General features: G+C 36.5%; 1 protein-coding gene across 1 annotated transcript in view; it reads right to left on the reverse strand.

The window, feature by feature from the left end:
* The window catches only part of LOC129240205 (sulfate anion transporter 1), a 44,826-nt gene extending 34,013 nt beyond the window's left edge, over positions 1-10,813 (reverse strand). The window contains exon 1 of the mRNA XM_054875847.1: positions 10,715-10,813. Coding sequence (XP_054731822.1) covers positions 10,715-10,723 — 9 coding nt within the window. The 5' untranslated portion in view covers positions 10,724-10,813. The remainder of the gene's footprint in view (positions 1-10,714) is intronic.
* Between the last annotated feature and the right edge of the window lie 8,135 nt (positions 10,814-18,948).

Raw genomic sequence — 18,948 nt, forward strand, 5'->3', positions numbered from 1 at the left:
AACCATATTTATGGAGTCTACACACTGCTTTTATTGCTTCCTGCTGTATCTTAAGATCTAAGGGGAGCAAATCAAGCATAGCATTTATGGCATCACCAGAGGTTGTACTCATGGCCCCCGTAATATCATACATAAACATCCGCTTCTTTGCAGCCTGTATAGTTCCCGGAGTGTGGACTTAACCATGCTCCGTCGCTACTAAACCACAGCGGCGTAAGTGATGACTGGTCTGATAAGTGTTATGTATATCCGTAGGACCACAGCAGGTTTCAGATCTCAGGTTTTTCAGTGAAATGTGTGACTCCCAAGTTAGCTTCTTATACAAGATTACTCCTAGATATTTAACTTGAACAATTTCGCAATTAGCACTCCGGCCTATTCCAAGTTTTTGCTCCTACTCCAACTACAGAGAGCACTGAACTGGAAACCCTTAAGGGCTCCGAAAGAACGGCAGACCTAGGGGCTCTTGGCGACGCTGCATCGAAGAGGAATACAAAGCCGCGGACAAAACAATGGCCTGGCAACAAGTGAAAAATATATCCGGGAATCCCACAAAATGAAAAAAATTTACTTTGGCTCTATGCTCCGCAACGGAGACGAAGGTATGATGATGATGATGATGTGAAGGCACACCGCACGTCACTAACCATCTATTCACATGCCCTCTCAAAGCCACTCAACCCTCTCCCAGACCCAACCTGTCGAAATACGTTTCTGGCCCTGCCGCCGGTTAAGTTAGACGATGACTACACCGCACTACAGGCCGAAAAAACTACTAGAACAACAACAGCATCATTTATAAAGCATTATTTTGGGTAAGCATAAATTTGTACACAAAGTCAGCTGATATGTCTAGTTTTCCGGTTTTTGCAAGTGATGGCAAAATTTTGCTTTCGTTAATTTTTTTCTTCTTGCCAGGAGATAATTTTCGCTTACTTTTGATTTGGAAGGCTGGATGGTCATGGCAAATTTTATCAGCGCACAGAACTTTTACCCACTCAAGCAATAAAGTAATTTACTAATATTTATACTGAGTTTCGCAAAATGTTTAGGGTAGCCCAACAGTCGTTTAAGATTCCCAAAAATTCGTAACAACAAAACGTAAAGTATATTTATATAATATATATATATACATATATGCCTTTGAAGTCAATTCTAATAAAATTTTGATGTAATAAGTAGCCCTCTTTGCATTCACAATCGAGGGGCTTTAAGGTCATCAAACATTAAGTTAGTCGCATTACTAATCACAGAACTCAAACAACTAAGCTGTTGATGTAATATTTAAGGCACCTAATAGTTTATTTAAAACAATTATCGAATATCTTTAGCCACAAACATGCAAAAAAAAAAATAAAATAATTGTAAAAATCATTCAAGCACGAACTGTAATTATTGTTGGTATTGTAAAAGGAGCAATTTGCAAACTAAACAAAAACACAATAAAAAACAGCAGAATACGACAACAGCCTTGCATATATCTGTGCACGAATGTATGTACATATGTTTACAAATAAAATAATGAATTACAGACTAATAAGTAAACAAAATATGACAGTAAAAAAAAGTAGTGTTGATAAGATTAACTAACAACTAAGGCAGATTATTTGACATAGCGGAATATCACAGAGTTTGTATCTACGATTATAATATTTATACATACAGATATACATACCTATATGGAAGCGGATCTAACTACACCTATACTATGTATGTATGTGTAAACAAGCACCCAGGTACCAATAAGCAGGTACACACGCAGTAAAACGATAGCACATCAACAATTTCAACAGTTTAGACTATTTTTCTTCTTTTTGTTTTTTCATTTTTTTTATTTTTTTTTTTTTTGTGTGCAAAAATATAGCTCATTCTCAAACAAAAACTATATAAATACAATTTTCAAATTTCATGTAAAAAATATCCACAAACTTTTCATCACAATGCGACGCACACTGTGACTTTTTATCGTTTTAGGATGCCAAAATTAAAAAAAAAAAGTTCTGCGAAAATGATTTTCTTTCGGTATGTTGTGTAAAAATGACCAAATTTTACGACAGTGTACTCAAAATTTATCAAAACAATAGTTTTAAGAAAGATAACCGTTTACAAACACAAGCCGGTGCGTCAATTGAATAATTTTTATTTATTATCCGAACATCGCTGTGAAGTTTGTCAAAAGATATAATACGAATAAGTATCAATTTCATAAAATTGAGTATTTGCTGATTAAATTTCAACAATTTTGTACTTCAGGGGTAAGTAAGAGGATTATAAAGTTTTTACTATCGATACAAATCCGCTCCGTAAAATATCACTAAAACAGCCATAGCTTAATATTATTTTTGATATTTTACTGAGAAAAACTTATATTGGTCCATCGAGTTCCGTCCATTCTTTAACAGCGAAACGACCTTTAGGATTCTGTGTTTCAGGAATAAAATTTTGCTACAAATTTGCTACCACAGCTTTAAAAGAAGTTTTCATGGCGATTCCTCGGAAAGAACTTTTTGAAATTGGGCTGACGAGCTCAAAAGAAACGCGTCGTGATGCGGTGTTAGAGAAAATTTTTGCGGTGATCGGAAGAGACGTGGATACTAAAAAGCTAGGAGAGCGTATAAAAAAACTGTGTTACCAATTTTCTTCAAAGTGGGAGGGGTCTTGCCGAGTTAAGGCCCGTGTTCTAGCCCGTAATTATAGTTGGTTTTCCAAGAGTGAAGACTTTGGAAAATACCGTCTTGATGTTGGGCCATCAATTTCATCCTCTATTAGATCCAATGTAGGTAGACCATATGTAGCGTTTTCCGATTCTTATCTTCGCACAAAGAAAAGAAAAGCAAAGAGTCTTTTAGCAGTATCAAATAGCGAACAAGTGTTAATGGTGGCAGAAATGGGACTTAGATCAAACGGTAAGAGAAATTGAAAAAGAAACGCGAGATGCTATTGTGAGAGAAGTAAAGATTGTGGAAGACCAAATTTCTAATCTTCTTCCTACAATAATTAAGATGGAAAATTTAAACTTTAAAGTTACTAGTACACTAATTTTGTGTATGATTGACGGTAAAGTATGTAATGCACTTTCAGCATATACCTCATCTCAAGCGTGTTATATATGTATATGGTGCTTCAGCGAAGGATATGAATAATTTTAGCGCTTTGTCGGAACGGAAAGTTGACGCAAACATGCTAAGATTCGGCATTTCACCACTTCACTCATGTATACGGTGCATGGAGTGTATGTTGCACATTGCATATCGGTTGGAACTAAGGACATGGAGTGTAAGAAGCGCCGAAAATAAGGAAAAACTGAAACAGAGGAAGGAAAGCATTCAAAGCAGATTTAGAAACGAAACTGGGCTTTTAATTGATATGCCAAAAGAGTAATCTGGCAATACAAATGACGGAAACACAGCACGACGTTTTTTTAGTAATGCAGAAGTTACTGCAGACATTACAGGCATTAACTTATGTCTCTTAAAAAGGCTTTTCACCATATTGTCTTGCTTAGGGTGTGAATTTCAGATAAATGCTGAGGCCTTTGAAGTATACGTGAGAGACACACGCGATCTTTATTTGAGGGAATATGAGTGGTACAATATGCCAGTCAGTCTGCATAAAATACTGTTCCATTCAAGACATATAATATCGTCATGCATGGTTCCTATTGGTCAGCTTTCCGAAGAAGCGCAAGAATCGAGAAATAAAGATGTCAGAAATTATCGCGAATGGTATTCAATGAAAAGTTCACGAACTCAAACCAATGAGAATTTATTGCACAGGCTTCTAATATCATCCGATCCCTACATTTGCAGCTTACATAAGCCATCGAAAACCAAACGCGGGACTTTGCCTCAAGATGTAATTGCATTGCTGGCCCAGGAAGAAGTATTATGAATAATTGCTTTCGAATAAGTGTTTATGTTTTGTTATGTTTAATCTATAGAAACTGTTTATTGGCTTACTATTATTAAAATAAAGATTAGTGACGTATTTATCATTGATTATCTCCTTCATTGAGCAGTATAATGTAGTATAAAAAGGTACCCAGGGGCTGAATGAAATCTTTTAAATATTAGTCATAAGCCTCTAAGCTAAAGTTAAGAAATCTAAACAATTTGTATTTAAATTGGCACTGGAAAATGCTTTTAAAGTAGAAAATATGGTTATGTGAAATTTTACCTTACATGTGGGCAAGGAGAAAAAGTGGGCGTATCACGCCCATTTTTATTCTCAAATCAGATTTAGGTATCTGCAACCACACTGCAAAATTTGAAATGAATTGCTCCATTGGTTTGGCTGTTATTAATTTTGGCATCCTAAAAGTGAAAAAAGTCACACTGTGCACGGTTTTTAATTAGGATTTTTGAATTAGAAGAGATTTAATAAGAAAGATTTTTGGTATGAGTTTTATAACTAATCAGCGTCTTCTTCCCTATCCGTGCAGATTGGGCAGTTTGGGGAACTGTCATCGCCGAATCTATGGAGGTATTTTCGAAATAATCCGTGCCCTGAAATAAATTGGGTTAGATTGAAGTTTGTTTCCCCATGGTTCCTTTCTAACCACATCGTAAGAATGGGTATTAGCCCATGTGTCCATCTACCTTTCGGTGATCTGTTCCACCGGTCTTGCCAGTGGGCGATCGCACGACGCCTTTCTTCTTCTGCAACAGTTTTACGACTTGCTCTACCGTCGTGTTCAGATGGCCTTATATACACTCTCTGCATCTCTTTCGTCAAAATGTCTACTAGGACTAGTCCTGGTATAACAAAGGAAGCTTTGTCCTACTTCGTACGGAAGCCGCAGATAGTTTGCAAAGCGCTTAGCCGATAGACGGCTATGAGTTTTTTTGTGAAGCTATTTAAGTGCTGTGCATCAGCCGAGATCGGTGCGGCATACAAAGGAATCGAGCTAACTACCCTGCCATATAGAATTATTTTGCTGTGGCTAGGTCCGCTATTGTTTGGCATGATTCACGACGGACAGGACTGCACACTCGATGCCTTCTTCACAGCGTATTCCAGGTGCGTTCTGAAGTGTAAACGGCTGTCAAGCATCACTCCTAGGTATTTAATAGCGGATTTTGAACTAATGTTTACAGATCCAATATTTACATTTATATTTTCTACTATCTTCCTGCTTCTTATTAGAACTACATCGGTCTTATGCTCAGCTAATTCCAGCTTCATAGACCTTAGCCAAGCCTTGATCCTTCTTACTAATTCGCTGGCGATCCTCTCAATTTCGTGGATATGTTTTGCTACCATTACCACCGGGATGTCATCCGCGAAACCAATGACTTTAGTTCTAGGAGGCATATCCAGTCTTAGAACCCCGTCATACATTAGGTTCCATAGCAGTGGGCCCAGAACTGATCCTTGAAGAACCCCTCCTCAGCGCCTTTGTCACTTCTAAACCTTAGTTTACGGTCCGTGAAATAGCTCTCAATTATTCTGATTATATAACTAGGTGACCCTATTTTTGCGAGGGTTTCTAGTATGCGCTGCCAGCTAGCTGTGTCAAAAGCATTTCTAAGGTGCCGCCGCGCCATCTCTTGCCTTCAATGGCTTCTGTTGCTAAATCTACCACACATTTGATGGCATCCACTGTTGAGCGGGACTTCATGAAGCCAAACTGATATGTGGATAGAATACCTTTATCTTCAGCGAAAGGCGACAACCTGTCGCAAACAATTCTCTCCAGAATTTTTCTCATTGTGTCTAGTAGACAGACACTCGCTGTCTGTATTTATGCTCTTGCATTCGAACACAGCGTGTGGTTGCCAAACACTGCTGTACACACGCGCCACACACTGTGCACAGTGGCAAAAGTAATTGCACACTTTAGACAAAACTCCAGATAAGTAACCAACTACTTTACAAGAATGTCGTCTGGGTTCCGTGATTACTACAAGGAATATTAAGAGGCAGTGAAATCTAACTTTTACATGATTTTCTACACGAATGCGTACACACAAACATGCATACATATATACTGCATGTGCCTACTATTATACGAGTTGCATGCAATTCGACTACAGCTCTACTGGAACAATAAATTTACACAATTGTTGGCAGTAATAATAAGCAAGTCATAGAAATTTTCGAAAACAGTGACGTTTTCTTCAATTCAACACCAAGAATTATAAAAAAACAAATTATATTATATAATGTAAGTGCAAGTGGAGCTAATCAGCTAGCGTATCATAAATAATTGACTTTTAAAGCAAATAATTAAATATGGTATACACCAATACCTCACTTTGCATCGTGGTTACGTTCCAAAAAAACACAACGCAAATTGAAACGACTCAAAGTGAATTAAGATTTTCTATAGCAAACCATGTAAAGATCGAAGATAGGTGCCAAGGTCACGAAAATACTACTTTTTAAAAAGAAAATTGAACAAAGTAAACCTTTAAATCTATACTAATATTATAAAGAGGAAAACTTTGTTTGTTTGTTTGGTTGTAATGAATAGGCTCAAAAACTACTGGACCGATTTTAAGAATTCTTTCACCATTCGAAAGCTACATCATCCACGAGTAACATGGATTATATTTTATTTTGGAAATAGGGCTCGAGATATAGTTCAAAACGTGGACCCGGGTAACCTTCGGATGTGTATGTACAATATGGGTATCAAATGGAAGCTGTTGGTGAATGCTTTAGTTCAGAGTATTTCCATCCGCTCCGTGACTAGGGTCTCGAGATAGAGACCAAAACATGGACCCTAGAATGTGTTTGTACAATATGGATATCAAATGAAAGCTGTTGATAAGTGCTTTAATACGGCGTAATTTTCATACCTATTGATGACTAGGGTCTCGAAATATATGCCAAAACGTGGACCCGCCGTGTCTTTGCACCGAATTAAACCAAACTTACACACATTGTTAAGTAGGTATTGAAGATGATTTCCGTATAGTTTGAATACCTATTGGTAGATAGGGTCTCGAGATCTGGGTCAAAACGTGGACCCGGGTAACCTTCGGACGTGTATGTACAATATGGGTATCAAATGAAAGCTGTTGGTGAATGCTTTAGTACAGAGTATTTTTCATGCCGCTCCGTGACTGAGGTCTCGAGATATAGGTCAAAACGTGGACCCGGGTAACCTTTGGTTGTGTATGTACAATATGGGTATCAAATGAAAGCTGTTGATAAGTGCTTTAATACGGGGTAATTTTCATACCTATTGATGACTAGGGTCTCGAAATATATGCCAAAACGTGGACCCGCCGTGTCTTTGCACCGAATTAAACCAAACTTATGCACATTGTTAAGTAAGTATTGAAAATGGGTTTCGTAAAGTTTGGTTGTAATTCGGAGCACTGGCAACGGGTACAGCGTTCTTTTGAACCAGCCATAATGTCGCTTACTTTTTTGACGCTTGGGGCGGAACTGAACTGTCAAATTGACAGTGTGAGTTACAATGTGTCAATATTTCTTTCTGATTTGGATGCCATAAGGAATTGTTTGTGAATTTTTTTGGAGTGGATTTTGGAACAGTGAATAATTTCTTACGAAATTTGAGTATTTAATGTGAAATTCGAATGAAATTATGTGTTCGTGGAAAAAAAATTTTTTTTCGTTTTTTTTTTTTTTAAATATAAATGGATAATGGTTAAAAAAGCTCCAATGCTTAATAAAACATATAAATTGAAACGAAAAATTCAAATTTTATGATCAGGAAAAAAGACGATCGTTTCTTAGTTATTCATATGCGTTGATTTGAAATTTAAAAACAATCTTCTTTTTTCCTGATTTTCAATTTATATTTTATATTTACTCAAAAACAAATAGAAAAACAAAAAATATTGTTTATGCCAAAGCGCTTGAATAAAGAATAAAGAAATAAATAATATGAAAATCATATATTTTCTGTTCTAAACCATATCTATTCTATTTTAGTGTGCCCAGCGAAGGGGGCCGGGTTTGCTAGTATAATATAAAATTTTATTATATTACATATATACATAAAACAAAAAAACAAACTATTCAATTAATTTATGAAAAACAAAATTAAAATTTATGTCTCCATAGTGGCTGTTGTCGTACGGCTTTCTTTCACACAAAATGTTTGCTGGCAGCTTTTTTTTCAACATAAAATAAATTTTCTTGCAGCGATTGACATTCGTAGCTACCGCCTGGGACACTTTAAAACTCTTTCCGCTATCAGGATCGTTTTTTAAAAGAAATCTCCGTTGCTTCGTCAATCAAACACATCGCTGGAGGTTAAATTTTGTTCTTTGGAGATTTCTTTTGAACGGTCACTGTCATCTTCTTCATTAGCAAATTGCAATTCCAGTTGCAATAGTTTTTCCTTAGAGAATTCTTGGTTGTGCGAGGTTAGCAATTCATTTATGTCACTCTTCTCTATACCATCAAAATTAGATTATCTAACTAAATTAGGAATTTCAGGACTAATAGCTGGTGTACCATCAACTTCTGAGGCGCATATTCGGTGAACACATTCAGGCCATATTCTGCGCCAAACACCATTCATGCAAGAAGGTGTAATCTCCTCCCACGAATCGGAAATTATTTCTATGGCTGTCATAATGTTGAAGTTTTTCCAAAACTCTAGCATGGCAGGCTTATCTTGTCCAAAGAAGTTGAAATGATCGTCGGAGATTATGACTTCTAAATACATATATAGTTTTTAAATGATTTTTTTTTATATTTAGTAATTCTAATTCTCTTCTAAAAAAAGCACAACACACTACGTAATTGAAACTGAACGCTAAAATTAGCAAAACAAAGTGAAAATAAAACTATTGCGTTGATTTTTGCTTAGAAACGAAATCCCGGAGTTTTGATGGCATGGCGCAATTAGAAACAAAAAGTTGCCATATTTTAGAAAAGAAAGAAAATTTCAGAAAAAAAACAAAAATTAAAGACTCGAACCCCAAATTTAAAGCTAAATACACACCAGGCAACCGTTGCAGCAACTCGGCCATGTTGAAGCAACCGCTGCCTCGTGTGTAGCTGTGTTGCCAAATGATTTTCGTGTTGCTGCAACCGTTGCCTGAAATATCAAATAAATTTGATTTTTGGGATAGGTTGCTGCAACCGTTGCCTCGTGTGTATCATTGTTTACTGCTTTTACTCGTTCAGTTCGTTGAGCACAAGCAAAGAAGAAGGTTCGTGCGGAGTAAAATAAAGTGAAAAAGGAAAAAATGGCAATTGAAAATAATGAAAATTATGTTAATTTTATTAACGAATATAAAAATTTGAGAAAGCTGTGGGATATAAGTAGTGCAAAATATAAAAATAAAAATTTTAGAAAAAAAGCATACGAACAATTAAAAAATGAATACAATAAAATTGATAAAAATTTCAAGTCCGCAAAAGCGTTTCCTGTTGCAAGATACCGCAAAGTTATTGCCAGTCTAATTTCTGCTGATATTGCCTTTCTCATTATGGTATCTTGTTTCGTTATTTTGGCCTTTACGAAGTCCAACAATTTTCTAAACAGGGCTTCGTCCATCCTCATATAATTTTTATAGTCCGCTGGCTCATTTTCCTTCAGTTCTTTCAGCAGCCTCTCGTTCGAAAATTCGATTTTTTTAAAAGCCAATTTTTGGACCAGATTTTTTTTCTCTTCTTTTGTTGCATCTCTTCTTCCTCATTTTCGTACAAAAGTTCGTCAGTTATAATAAGAGAAGTAATTTTACGCATCGATCATTTAAAAAATTTAATTTTACGTATCTTCCGCTTGTACCTTTCCTGCACCACAGTTACACACAATACTGAGATTGAAGCAACGGTCGCAACGTGTTTCTTAAACAAAGGCAACACGTTGCTGCAACCGTTGCTTCAACGGTTGCCTGGTGTGTATTTAGCTTAACGACGAACAGGGAAAATGAGTACTAATTAAGCAGCGATGCAACTTCGAAAAAACGGTAAACGAAACGACGCAAAGCGCGGTATTGGTGTATAATAGAAATTAATATTGAAATATATGTGTACGTATATATATGTACTGTATATACATAGTATGTGTATATAGTATGTATAGGCATGTATATGCACTAGAAGTTTTTATTGTACGTTCAAGCAAAGAAGTTAAATAAGCTTCAGTTTTAGAATGTAAAGGAAAAATAGCATATTTCACATGAAATTCACATGGGGTCCACATAGGTTCCACATATTTTTTACACGTTTTTTAATGTTAGGCGTATTTTTTGAGTGTGCTACAGCATGCCACTATAATATTATGAATTATTTTATTTCGGCAAGTCGTACACATAAAAATTTTGTTTCAAATCACTTTCACGCGTTTGTGATTAAAGAATCGCAAGTTCGACGTATGTTCCACATGCGTTCCACATACGATCCACACACTATTTTAAATTCCGCTTGCTTTAAATATCCTTATATAGATTCCATGCAAACGTTATATTATTATGTAACATAACTCGTGGTTGGTGAATTGTAATTTAATACGTATTAAATTAATTAATACAATACGTACGCATTACTACTAAAATCACATACACTGCGCACACATTCATTTCGCTCTATAGTTTTAAAGACATCATTATCCAAATACCAAGCTTTATATTGAGCATAACTTAAAAAAAATATTAAAAATATTATACCTATAAAATTTTTTTAAGTGAAAATAAATATGTTTGTACTACATGTATTTTTAAATAGGCAGAGAATCGACAATACGAGTATTTATTTTATACTTAAGTAATACTTTACGCACATCCAACATTGTTGCTGATTTGAAGTATCGCAAATAATATTAATAATCACAGCTTAAACTGTAGTTTCTTCGGGAGTTTGATGATGCTTATTTGTTTTTATTTTTTACACGCACTTTCAGTCATAAGAACAATTCAGCATTATTACACAGCCCGTTATATTGAAATGCATCGAACAAGTTCTTATATTTCAACTTTTTTTGCATTTAAACTTTTTTTTATTTACATTTTTTTATATTTAAATTCTTTTATTTTTATTATTAATTTTAATATATTATTACTATTTCTACAAAATCCAACAATTTTGCAAATTCCACATATAATTTTTGTGTTTTTTGACCGCACGAATAAGATCCATCCAGACGAGTCCACCCAAGCAAACTAACTTCAAATGAAAATATCTGAAAAATGTCCAGCATCCCAAAATAACAGCAACTCAATTTAATAATTACGTAAATATACTTGTATGTATGTATGTATGTAGCTTTGTTCTTATAATAATCTGTTCCATAGCAGATAATTTGGATTATAACTATGATTTGTGGCTCTAACGCAGGCGATACAGAAAAGTTCAAACAGTTATTATCTTTTTTCAAGTGTAGATAGTTGGTAGAAATCTCATGGAATACCGTATACTCAAATACTTACTTAAATATTATATTTATTTAGTGTCTGTTCCAGTTCTGTACGCAACACTTTAGCAAGTAAACAAGGACCTAGGTTCGCGTAGCAACTTTCATGTTAAAATTTTCACTTTCACATTAAATTTTCGTATTGCACTAAAAAAGGGCATTCTTCCCAGAATACCCTACGAAAGAATCCAAAAAAGGGTTTTTACTTTGCGTCCATATTGGAGGAAGAAAGACAGGCCGACCAAGAAAGAGATGGCTTGATGACGTCGAAGCAGACTTAAAAGCGATAAACGTTCGTAATTGGAAAAATGAGGCAAGAGAGAGACTGAATTGGAGGAGGATTGTTGATGAAGCTATGGTCCAGCACAGACTCATTCGAAATATATGTATGTATGTATAAACGGCCGCCGTAGCCGAATGGGTTGGTGCGTGATCACCATTCGGAATTCACTGAGAGGTCGTTGGTTCGAATCTCGGTGAAAGCAAAATTAAGAAAAAAAAGCATTTTTCTAATAGCGGTCGCCCCTCGGCAGGCAATGGCAAACCTCCGAGTGTATTTCTGCCATAAAAAAGCTCCTCATAAAAATAAAAATATCTGCCGTTCGGAGTCGGCTTGAAACTGTAGGTCCCTCCATTTGTGGAACAACATCAACACGCACACCACAAATAGGAGGAGGAGCTCGGCCAAACACCTAACAGATGTGTACGCGGCAATTATTTATTTTTTATTTTTATATATATAAACTTCAAAGAATACATGGATAGCAAAGGCCTTGCTCTAACAAAATTTTAGTCTTGCCTCCGTTTGCCGCCATTACAACTCTCCTATTTCTGATTACTACGGGTTGATTAGCCCAAAAAGCTCCCTCGTCCGCATTCGGTAAACTTTTGACAAAAAAAAAAAACACTGTCAGGAGCTTACTAAGCTTATGCACTTGATCAAAAGCAGCTGCTAAGTAACCAAAGGAGTAAACCCCAATATGCTTTTCGTTCAGAGTATGTAGCTGCTTCGAAAGTCAGTTCACCTTAGTCAGTTCATTTACTGTCATAGGAAAGCATTTTTGGGCTGGCGCGAGTGAAGTCAGGCAAACTTCAATTGATTTCGATCCCATTATGCCCAAAATTCTGGGCCTAAATCTTATGCCTTAACTTTTAGCAGTGCACACTGATCCGAATTGACTGAAATCGAAATGTTCGTAGGACTGTAAAACACACATGTGTCACTATTTATCCGTTTTGAAGCGTTTGAGAGATGATGTACGTCGCAAACGGCCGGAAATGTGGACAAAGAATCCTTGGATTTTGCATGATGATAAAGCGCCATCGCACCGAACCCAAATTGTGCTGGATTATTTGACCAAACACCAAGTAAATACCATCGTGCAAGCACCGTATTCACCTGATATGGCCCCGTGCGACTTCTTTTTGTTTTCCAACTTGAAGTTACCACTTCGTGGAAGGAGATTTCAGAGAATGCGACGAAGGAGCTGAAGGCCATCCTTTCGTCGGCCTACCAGGAGTGCATGGAAGACTGGGTTAAACGTTAGCACATATGTGTTGCTTCAGACGGGTCATATTTTGAAGGAAATAAAATAAATTTGCCTGAAATTTAACTCTGTTTTGTTTTATTTAAACATTCCCGGTACTTTCTGGTCATAAGTATAACTTTTATAGAGTCTGAATACTCGTATTTTTTACACAAGCACCCCCACACAAGAATACTAAGTAGTTGAAGCCTATTGTTTGCCTTCCCCCAGGCGTGGAATTCAGAATAGTGTTGGTTAGAGGTGCAATCCCATTCCAACGCAAAAATTTCTGCGGCAGTGGCAGGAGAAAGAAAAAGAAAATCATGCGCACTCAAGAATGGATAATGAGAGTTGAATAGCGAAATTGTTGACGCGATGGCGGGTATTATTATTATTATAAGGTTGGCAAAAAAGTCTTGCGGTATTTCCGCAAGCTTGTCTTTGCAAGCGCGTAGTTCTAGTTGTATTCGTCGCATCGGTTCACGCTAGAGCTTTTTGGAAAGCTCTTTTCACGTGCTAACACGTGTTTGATTAATTGTTGTTTGCTTTTAGTCGTTCGTGAGTTATATACGACTTGACGCAAAAAACATTTTTGCCCGTATGGATGCATGTGAATCGCTTCTGAATGGCAACAAAATCGACCCGTTTTTGAAGCGGATGGTGACTGGCGATGAAAAGTGGGTCACTTACGACAACGTGAAGCGCAAACGATCGTGGTCGAAAAGCGGTGAAGCTGCCCAGACGGTGGCCAAGCCTGGATTGACGGCCAGGAAGGTTCTTCTGTGTGTTTGGTGGGATTGGCAGGGAATCATCCACTATGAGCTGCTCCCCTATAGCCAAACGCTCAATCCGGACCTGTACTGCCAACAACTGGACCGCTTGAATGCAGCACTCATGCAGAAGAGGCCATCTTTGATCAACAGAGGCCGAATTGTCTTCCATCAGGACAACGCCAGGCCACACACATCTTTGGTGATGCGCCAGAAGCTCCGGGAGCTCGGATGGGAGGTTCTTTTGCATCCACCGTATAGTCCGGATCTCGCACCAAGTGATTACCACCTATTTCTGTCCATAGCGAACGAGCTTGGTAGTCGGAAGTTGTCCTCAAGAGAGTCCTGTGAAAATCGGCTCTCCGAGTTTTTTGACAATAGGGAAGCGAGCTTCTATAAGAGGGGCATTATGAAGTTGGCATCTCGTTGGGAACTCGTCATCGAACAAAACGGCGCATATTTGACTTAAATCGCATTATTATAACCAATTTTATGAACAATTGAAAATTCAATAAAAATACCGCAAGACTTTTTTGACAACCTTATATTATTACACTTCTGCGCACTGTGACCAAAAGAGATCTATTGTGTGGTAGCCTGATTCGGTACCCTATATTTTAAGGTATTTTAAAAATTTTACCACATTCTAGGATTTATTGCTCCATAATTTATGTGAATTCACGGCAATATCACCAATATCACCAAGCTGGTGTTGCCTTTTTCTGCCTAGTGCAGGACATTCAAAAAAATGTGTTCTGAATTGTCAGTGTACATTTCAGAATAGACAGTTGATGGTCATTTTTGTTTAATTGATATCTCAGGCTACAGTGGCCTGTAAAATAACCAGTTAAAGGTCTCAAGTCTATTCTGCTGAGCGAAAGCAGCTTATCAGAAATTCCTCTGTCCGGCGCTAGGATGGCGGTAATATCAGCCTTAGCAAATTACAACTTAGTTAGTGAAATTTGGACCAATTTACAAGCGAAAATTTCTAGCTCCATTAGAGTTACACCTGTTTAAACATTGCCGAATTATTCTTTTCGCTTGCAAGATATTTTGAATTACGACCTATGAAAATATATAGCATAGATAGATAGGGGACCTATGTGTACATGCGTGAAAAGTGCCTCTGCCAAACTTGTCCACGAATTTATGAAATGAAGGCAACTATAGTTTTTTTTTGTTTTTTTTTTTTTGGCAGATTTCTGTGTATTTACACTCGAAGGTTTGTCATTGCCTATAGAGATAAACTTTTTTATGGTTTAACAACCGCAGTAGGGGTTTAAGGCAAGTTATACTGTTTGTATGCCACACACAAACATATGACGGATGTCATTTCCTTGCGGCTAAAAAAAATATCAGTTTATCATATAAATAAAATAAAACGAATAAAAAGTGTTCGTCAAAGGGTTTAATAAAAAGGTGTAGAAAAACATTCTTGCATTTGTACATACATACATACATACCATATGTAAAATATAGCATAAGTGTCCAAATAAATAAAGGGATATTAAAATCGGTATTTTTAAATCCCAAAAACTATTTAAAAATTTTTAGAGATTTTGTAATTTCTTACGACCCATATGAAATGGAAACAGAAATATTCTCTTTTATATAGGGGTTTTCAATAAGGGCGGGTAGATGTTGAAATGGAATAAAATGGCGTTTGCTGTGTGGCACGTAGCGCCATACTGCTGGAACCACAAGTCGTCTAGGTCCATATGGTTCAATATGGAGCATAAGAAATTGGAAGGGCCACCACATCTACCGGAAAATGGGCGCAATGCGCGCAACGTTTGCGTTAATGAGCACTCATTTTGAGAATAAAGTTTTATCATTTGAACACGCTGTTCAATCGTGTAACTTGCCATGATGATTTGGCATAAACAACTGAATAATAAACAAAAGATTTGACAGATGTCACCAAAACAAAATGGCTGCCACAGGGTGCCAAAATCGACCCGCGCCAATTGAAAACCCCTTTAGCAAAAAAACAAGTTGAAGAACAGTTTGCGTTTACTATACTTTTGTGGCGGAACTCAGCTGGTTGTAGTGTGTTCAATGCGCAGCAGACCGAAATATTAATTCGTTTTGTATCAAAGAATGTAAAAATATATAATTAATATGCGAGAATTTGAAGCGAGCCACTTACGATACGTATGTATGTACATATGTACAGGAATAATAATATTAAGTTCTAACTTTATCATTTCAAGTTCAAACCATATTTTGCAGATTTTGTCTTGCCCAAAACGGAGTGAGCAGATTTCTTCTACTTTTTAAAGTTTATTTTTGCATCGCGCGTTTTGCATCATACTTTAACTTATTTTATTATATACTATACATATAACGGGTGATCAATTAAGAGGAGTTTTTTTCATTTGCGTTTTTTTTACAGATCGCGCGCGAGTTGTGGCAAACTGTCATCGTGGATTTGTTGAACAGCGTTTGGCATTTCATCATGGAAAGACTCACACCGCAACAACGTCTACAAATTGTTCAACTGTATTATGAAAATCAGCGTTCTGTGACAAATGTTTTTCGTGCGCTTAGACCGCCTTATGGTCAACATAATCGGCCTGCCTTAAACACTATTCGACATACCATCAACAAATTTGAATCCGAATATCCATTGGTGGATAATTCTCGACCGAATAGACCACGTCCAGCAAGAAGCATTGAGAATATAGCGGCAGTAGCAGAGAGTGTACGTGAAAACCGCGATGAATCGATTCGGCACCGTTCTCAGCAACTTGGACTGTCGTATGGAACATCTTGGTCAATTTTACGGAAGGATCTTCATTTAAAAGCATACAAAATACAGCTCGTACAAGAACTAAAGCCAAATGACCTTCCTGCACGTCACCGTTTTGCTGATTGGGCTCTTGAAAAGATTGAAGAAGATCCGCTGTTTTCGAGCAAAATTTTGTTCAGCGATGAGGCGCATTTCTGGCTCAATGGTTACGTCAATAAGCAAAATTGCCGTATTTGGGATGAAGAGCAACCAGAACAGGTTCAAGAGCTACCTTTACACCCAGAGAAAACAACGGTCTGGTGTGGTTTATGGGCTGGTGGAATCATCGGTCCATATTTTTTCAAAAATGATGATGGCCGCAACGTAACTGTGAATGGTGCTCGCTACCGTTCCATGATATCGGACTTTTTGCTACCTGAAATTGAATCTAATGATCTCTACGACATTTGGTTTCAACAAGACGGAGCCACTTGCCATACAGCTCGTGAAACAATGACTTTATTGAGAAGTCATTTCGGAGAGCAGCTGATTTCACGTTTAGGACCTGTGAGTTGGCCACCAAGATCTTGTGATATCACACCTTTGGACTTTTTTCTTTGGGGATTCGTGAAGTCCAAGGTCTATGCTGATAAACCAGCTACTATTGAAGCTCTGGAAGCCAACATTACGCGTGTTATTCACGACATACCAGTCGAAATGCTCGAACGAGTGATTGAAAATTGGACCTTCAGAATGGACCACCTTAAGCGTAGTTGCGGCCAACATTTGAATGAAGTCATATTCAAAAAGTAAATGTCAAAGAATGTCCTTTCAAATGATAAATAAAGTTTTGAACATAATTTACATTTTTGTTTTTTTTTTTAACTATTGAAAAAAGCACCTCATGATTGATCACCCGTTACTAACGTATTATAAAATGTGTATGAATTCAACTATTCTCTATTGCTTTAAATAATTTTAATTTTTTGAATATAAAGGAAACATCGCATGTTCCACATGAAATCCACAAACATTCCCCATAGGTTCCACACAGTTTTCGCATGTTTTTTCAATGTAGCGCGTCTTTCCTGAGTGTGCCTGAGCGTGCCACTATACTATTATTAATTATTTTATTTCGGCAAGGCACATGCACATAACACCTCTTTGAACCCACTTTTACGCATTTGTGATTAAAGTATCACCAGATCCACATATATTCCACATACGTTCCACATACGATCCACACATTATTTTAACTTTGACTTATTCTAAATGTTCTTATATACATTTCAGGCAAAAGTTATATTATTAAGCAAAATAACTGCACAAAAACGTCTAAAAAATTGAATTACCGCAACAAAAGCAAGCTACGTATTATTGCATAACTACTAAAATCCCGTAAGTTGTACAACAAGCTGTACGGGCATGTGCAAAATTTGCATTTGCACACATTCATTTCGATCTAGAGTTTTATAGACACCATTATCCAAATCTTTCGTTTTGTTACTAATCAAATAATTTTCATTTTAAATGAAAAATTATGTTTAAAACGGATTTATTTATTAATTATTATTATTATTCTTTTAGAATTAACTTGTTGCAAAGTAATGAATATCTAAACCCCGGGATTTCGGGCTTGTAAAAAATCGGCATCGTAAAAATTTACATCCCCGGTATGCACCCTCATAATAGATAATATTCGAACAGGAGGCATCATATTAACTGAACTGAAGTTATTTATCTTATCGCTATCAGTCAATTATATTTGTGCACAACGCATTTAAATGCTTATTTGGTTAAGTGCATGAGTAGATACATAAGTATGCATGTATGTATGTGCACATGAAACATTTGTCAATTGAGCGCACGTGGAAAGGTGAACGCTGTTGTGAAGTGCCAGTGATGTCATGAAGCACAAAACATGTGACATGTGTTCGACAGCTTAAAAAGTAAGGCCATAATTCCACCTCTCAAATGCAATAAATATGTATGAAATAAGACGGTTTCGTCGGCAATAATCTTATAAGTTTATGTACTTAATAAAATCAGCTAAGTGACAAAAAAAACAATCAAATTCCAAAGTCAAAATATAAATATATATCTTTGGAAGAAACATTGCAAACAACTTTTCATTAATTTCATGTGATTAGTTCAGACACGGCGGCAGCTGAGTTTGAGCATAACATACAACAACAATAATTAGTAGATTATGCGTCGATAACCTCTGTGAACATGAAACATTAAAATGATAGTTAGCAAGCATTGGCAACCTAAGAATGATAGAATACAGTGTTGTGACGTCGGCATGGAAAATAAGAAAACGAAAAAAGAGGAAAAATAAGTGAAAGCAAATGGAAAGATAAGAATGATGGAATACAACTTGGTGGAAAGAGAGAAAAAAACTACATTTGGAGGTTTCAATATCATTTGCGCTTTCACCACATAAAAGCCAGCACTTCATTTTCGTTATTTTAACTTGTACATCAAAATATTCAGTTATCCTTATCAAATTACAGTTATATATGGTTGTCAAAAAAGTCTTGCGGTATTTTTATTGAATTTTCAATTGTTCATAAA

The sequence above is a fragment of the Anastrepha obliqua genome, chromosome 3, assembly GCF_027943255.1.
Source record: "Anastrepha obliqua isolate idAnaObli1 chromosome 3, idAnaObli1_1.0, whole genome shotgun sequence".
In the NCBI taxonomy this organism is placed as follows: Eukaryota; Metazoa; Arthropoda; class Insecta; order Diptera; family Tephritidae; genus Anastrepha; species Anastrepha obliqua.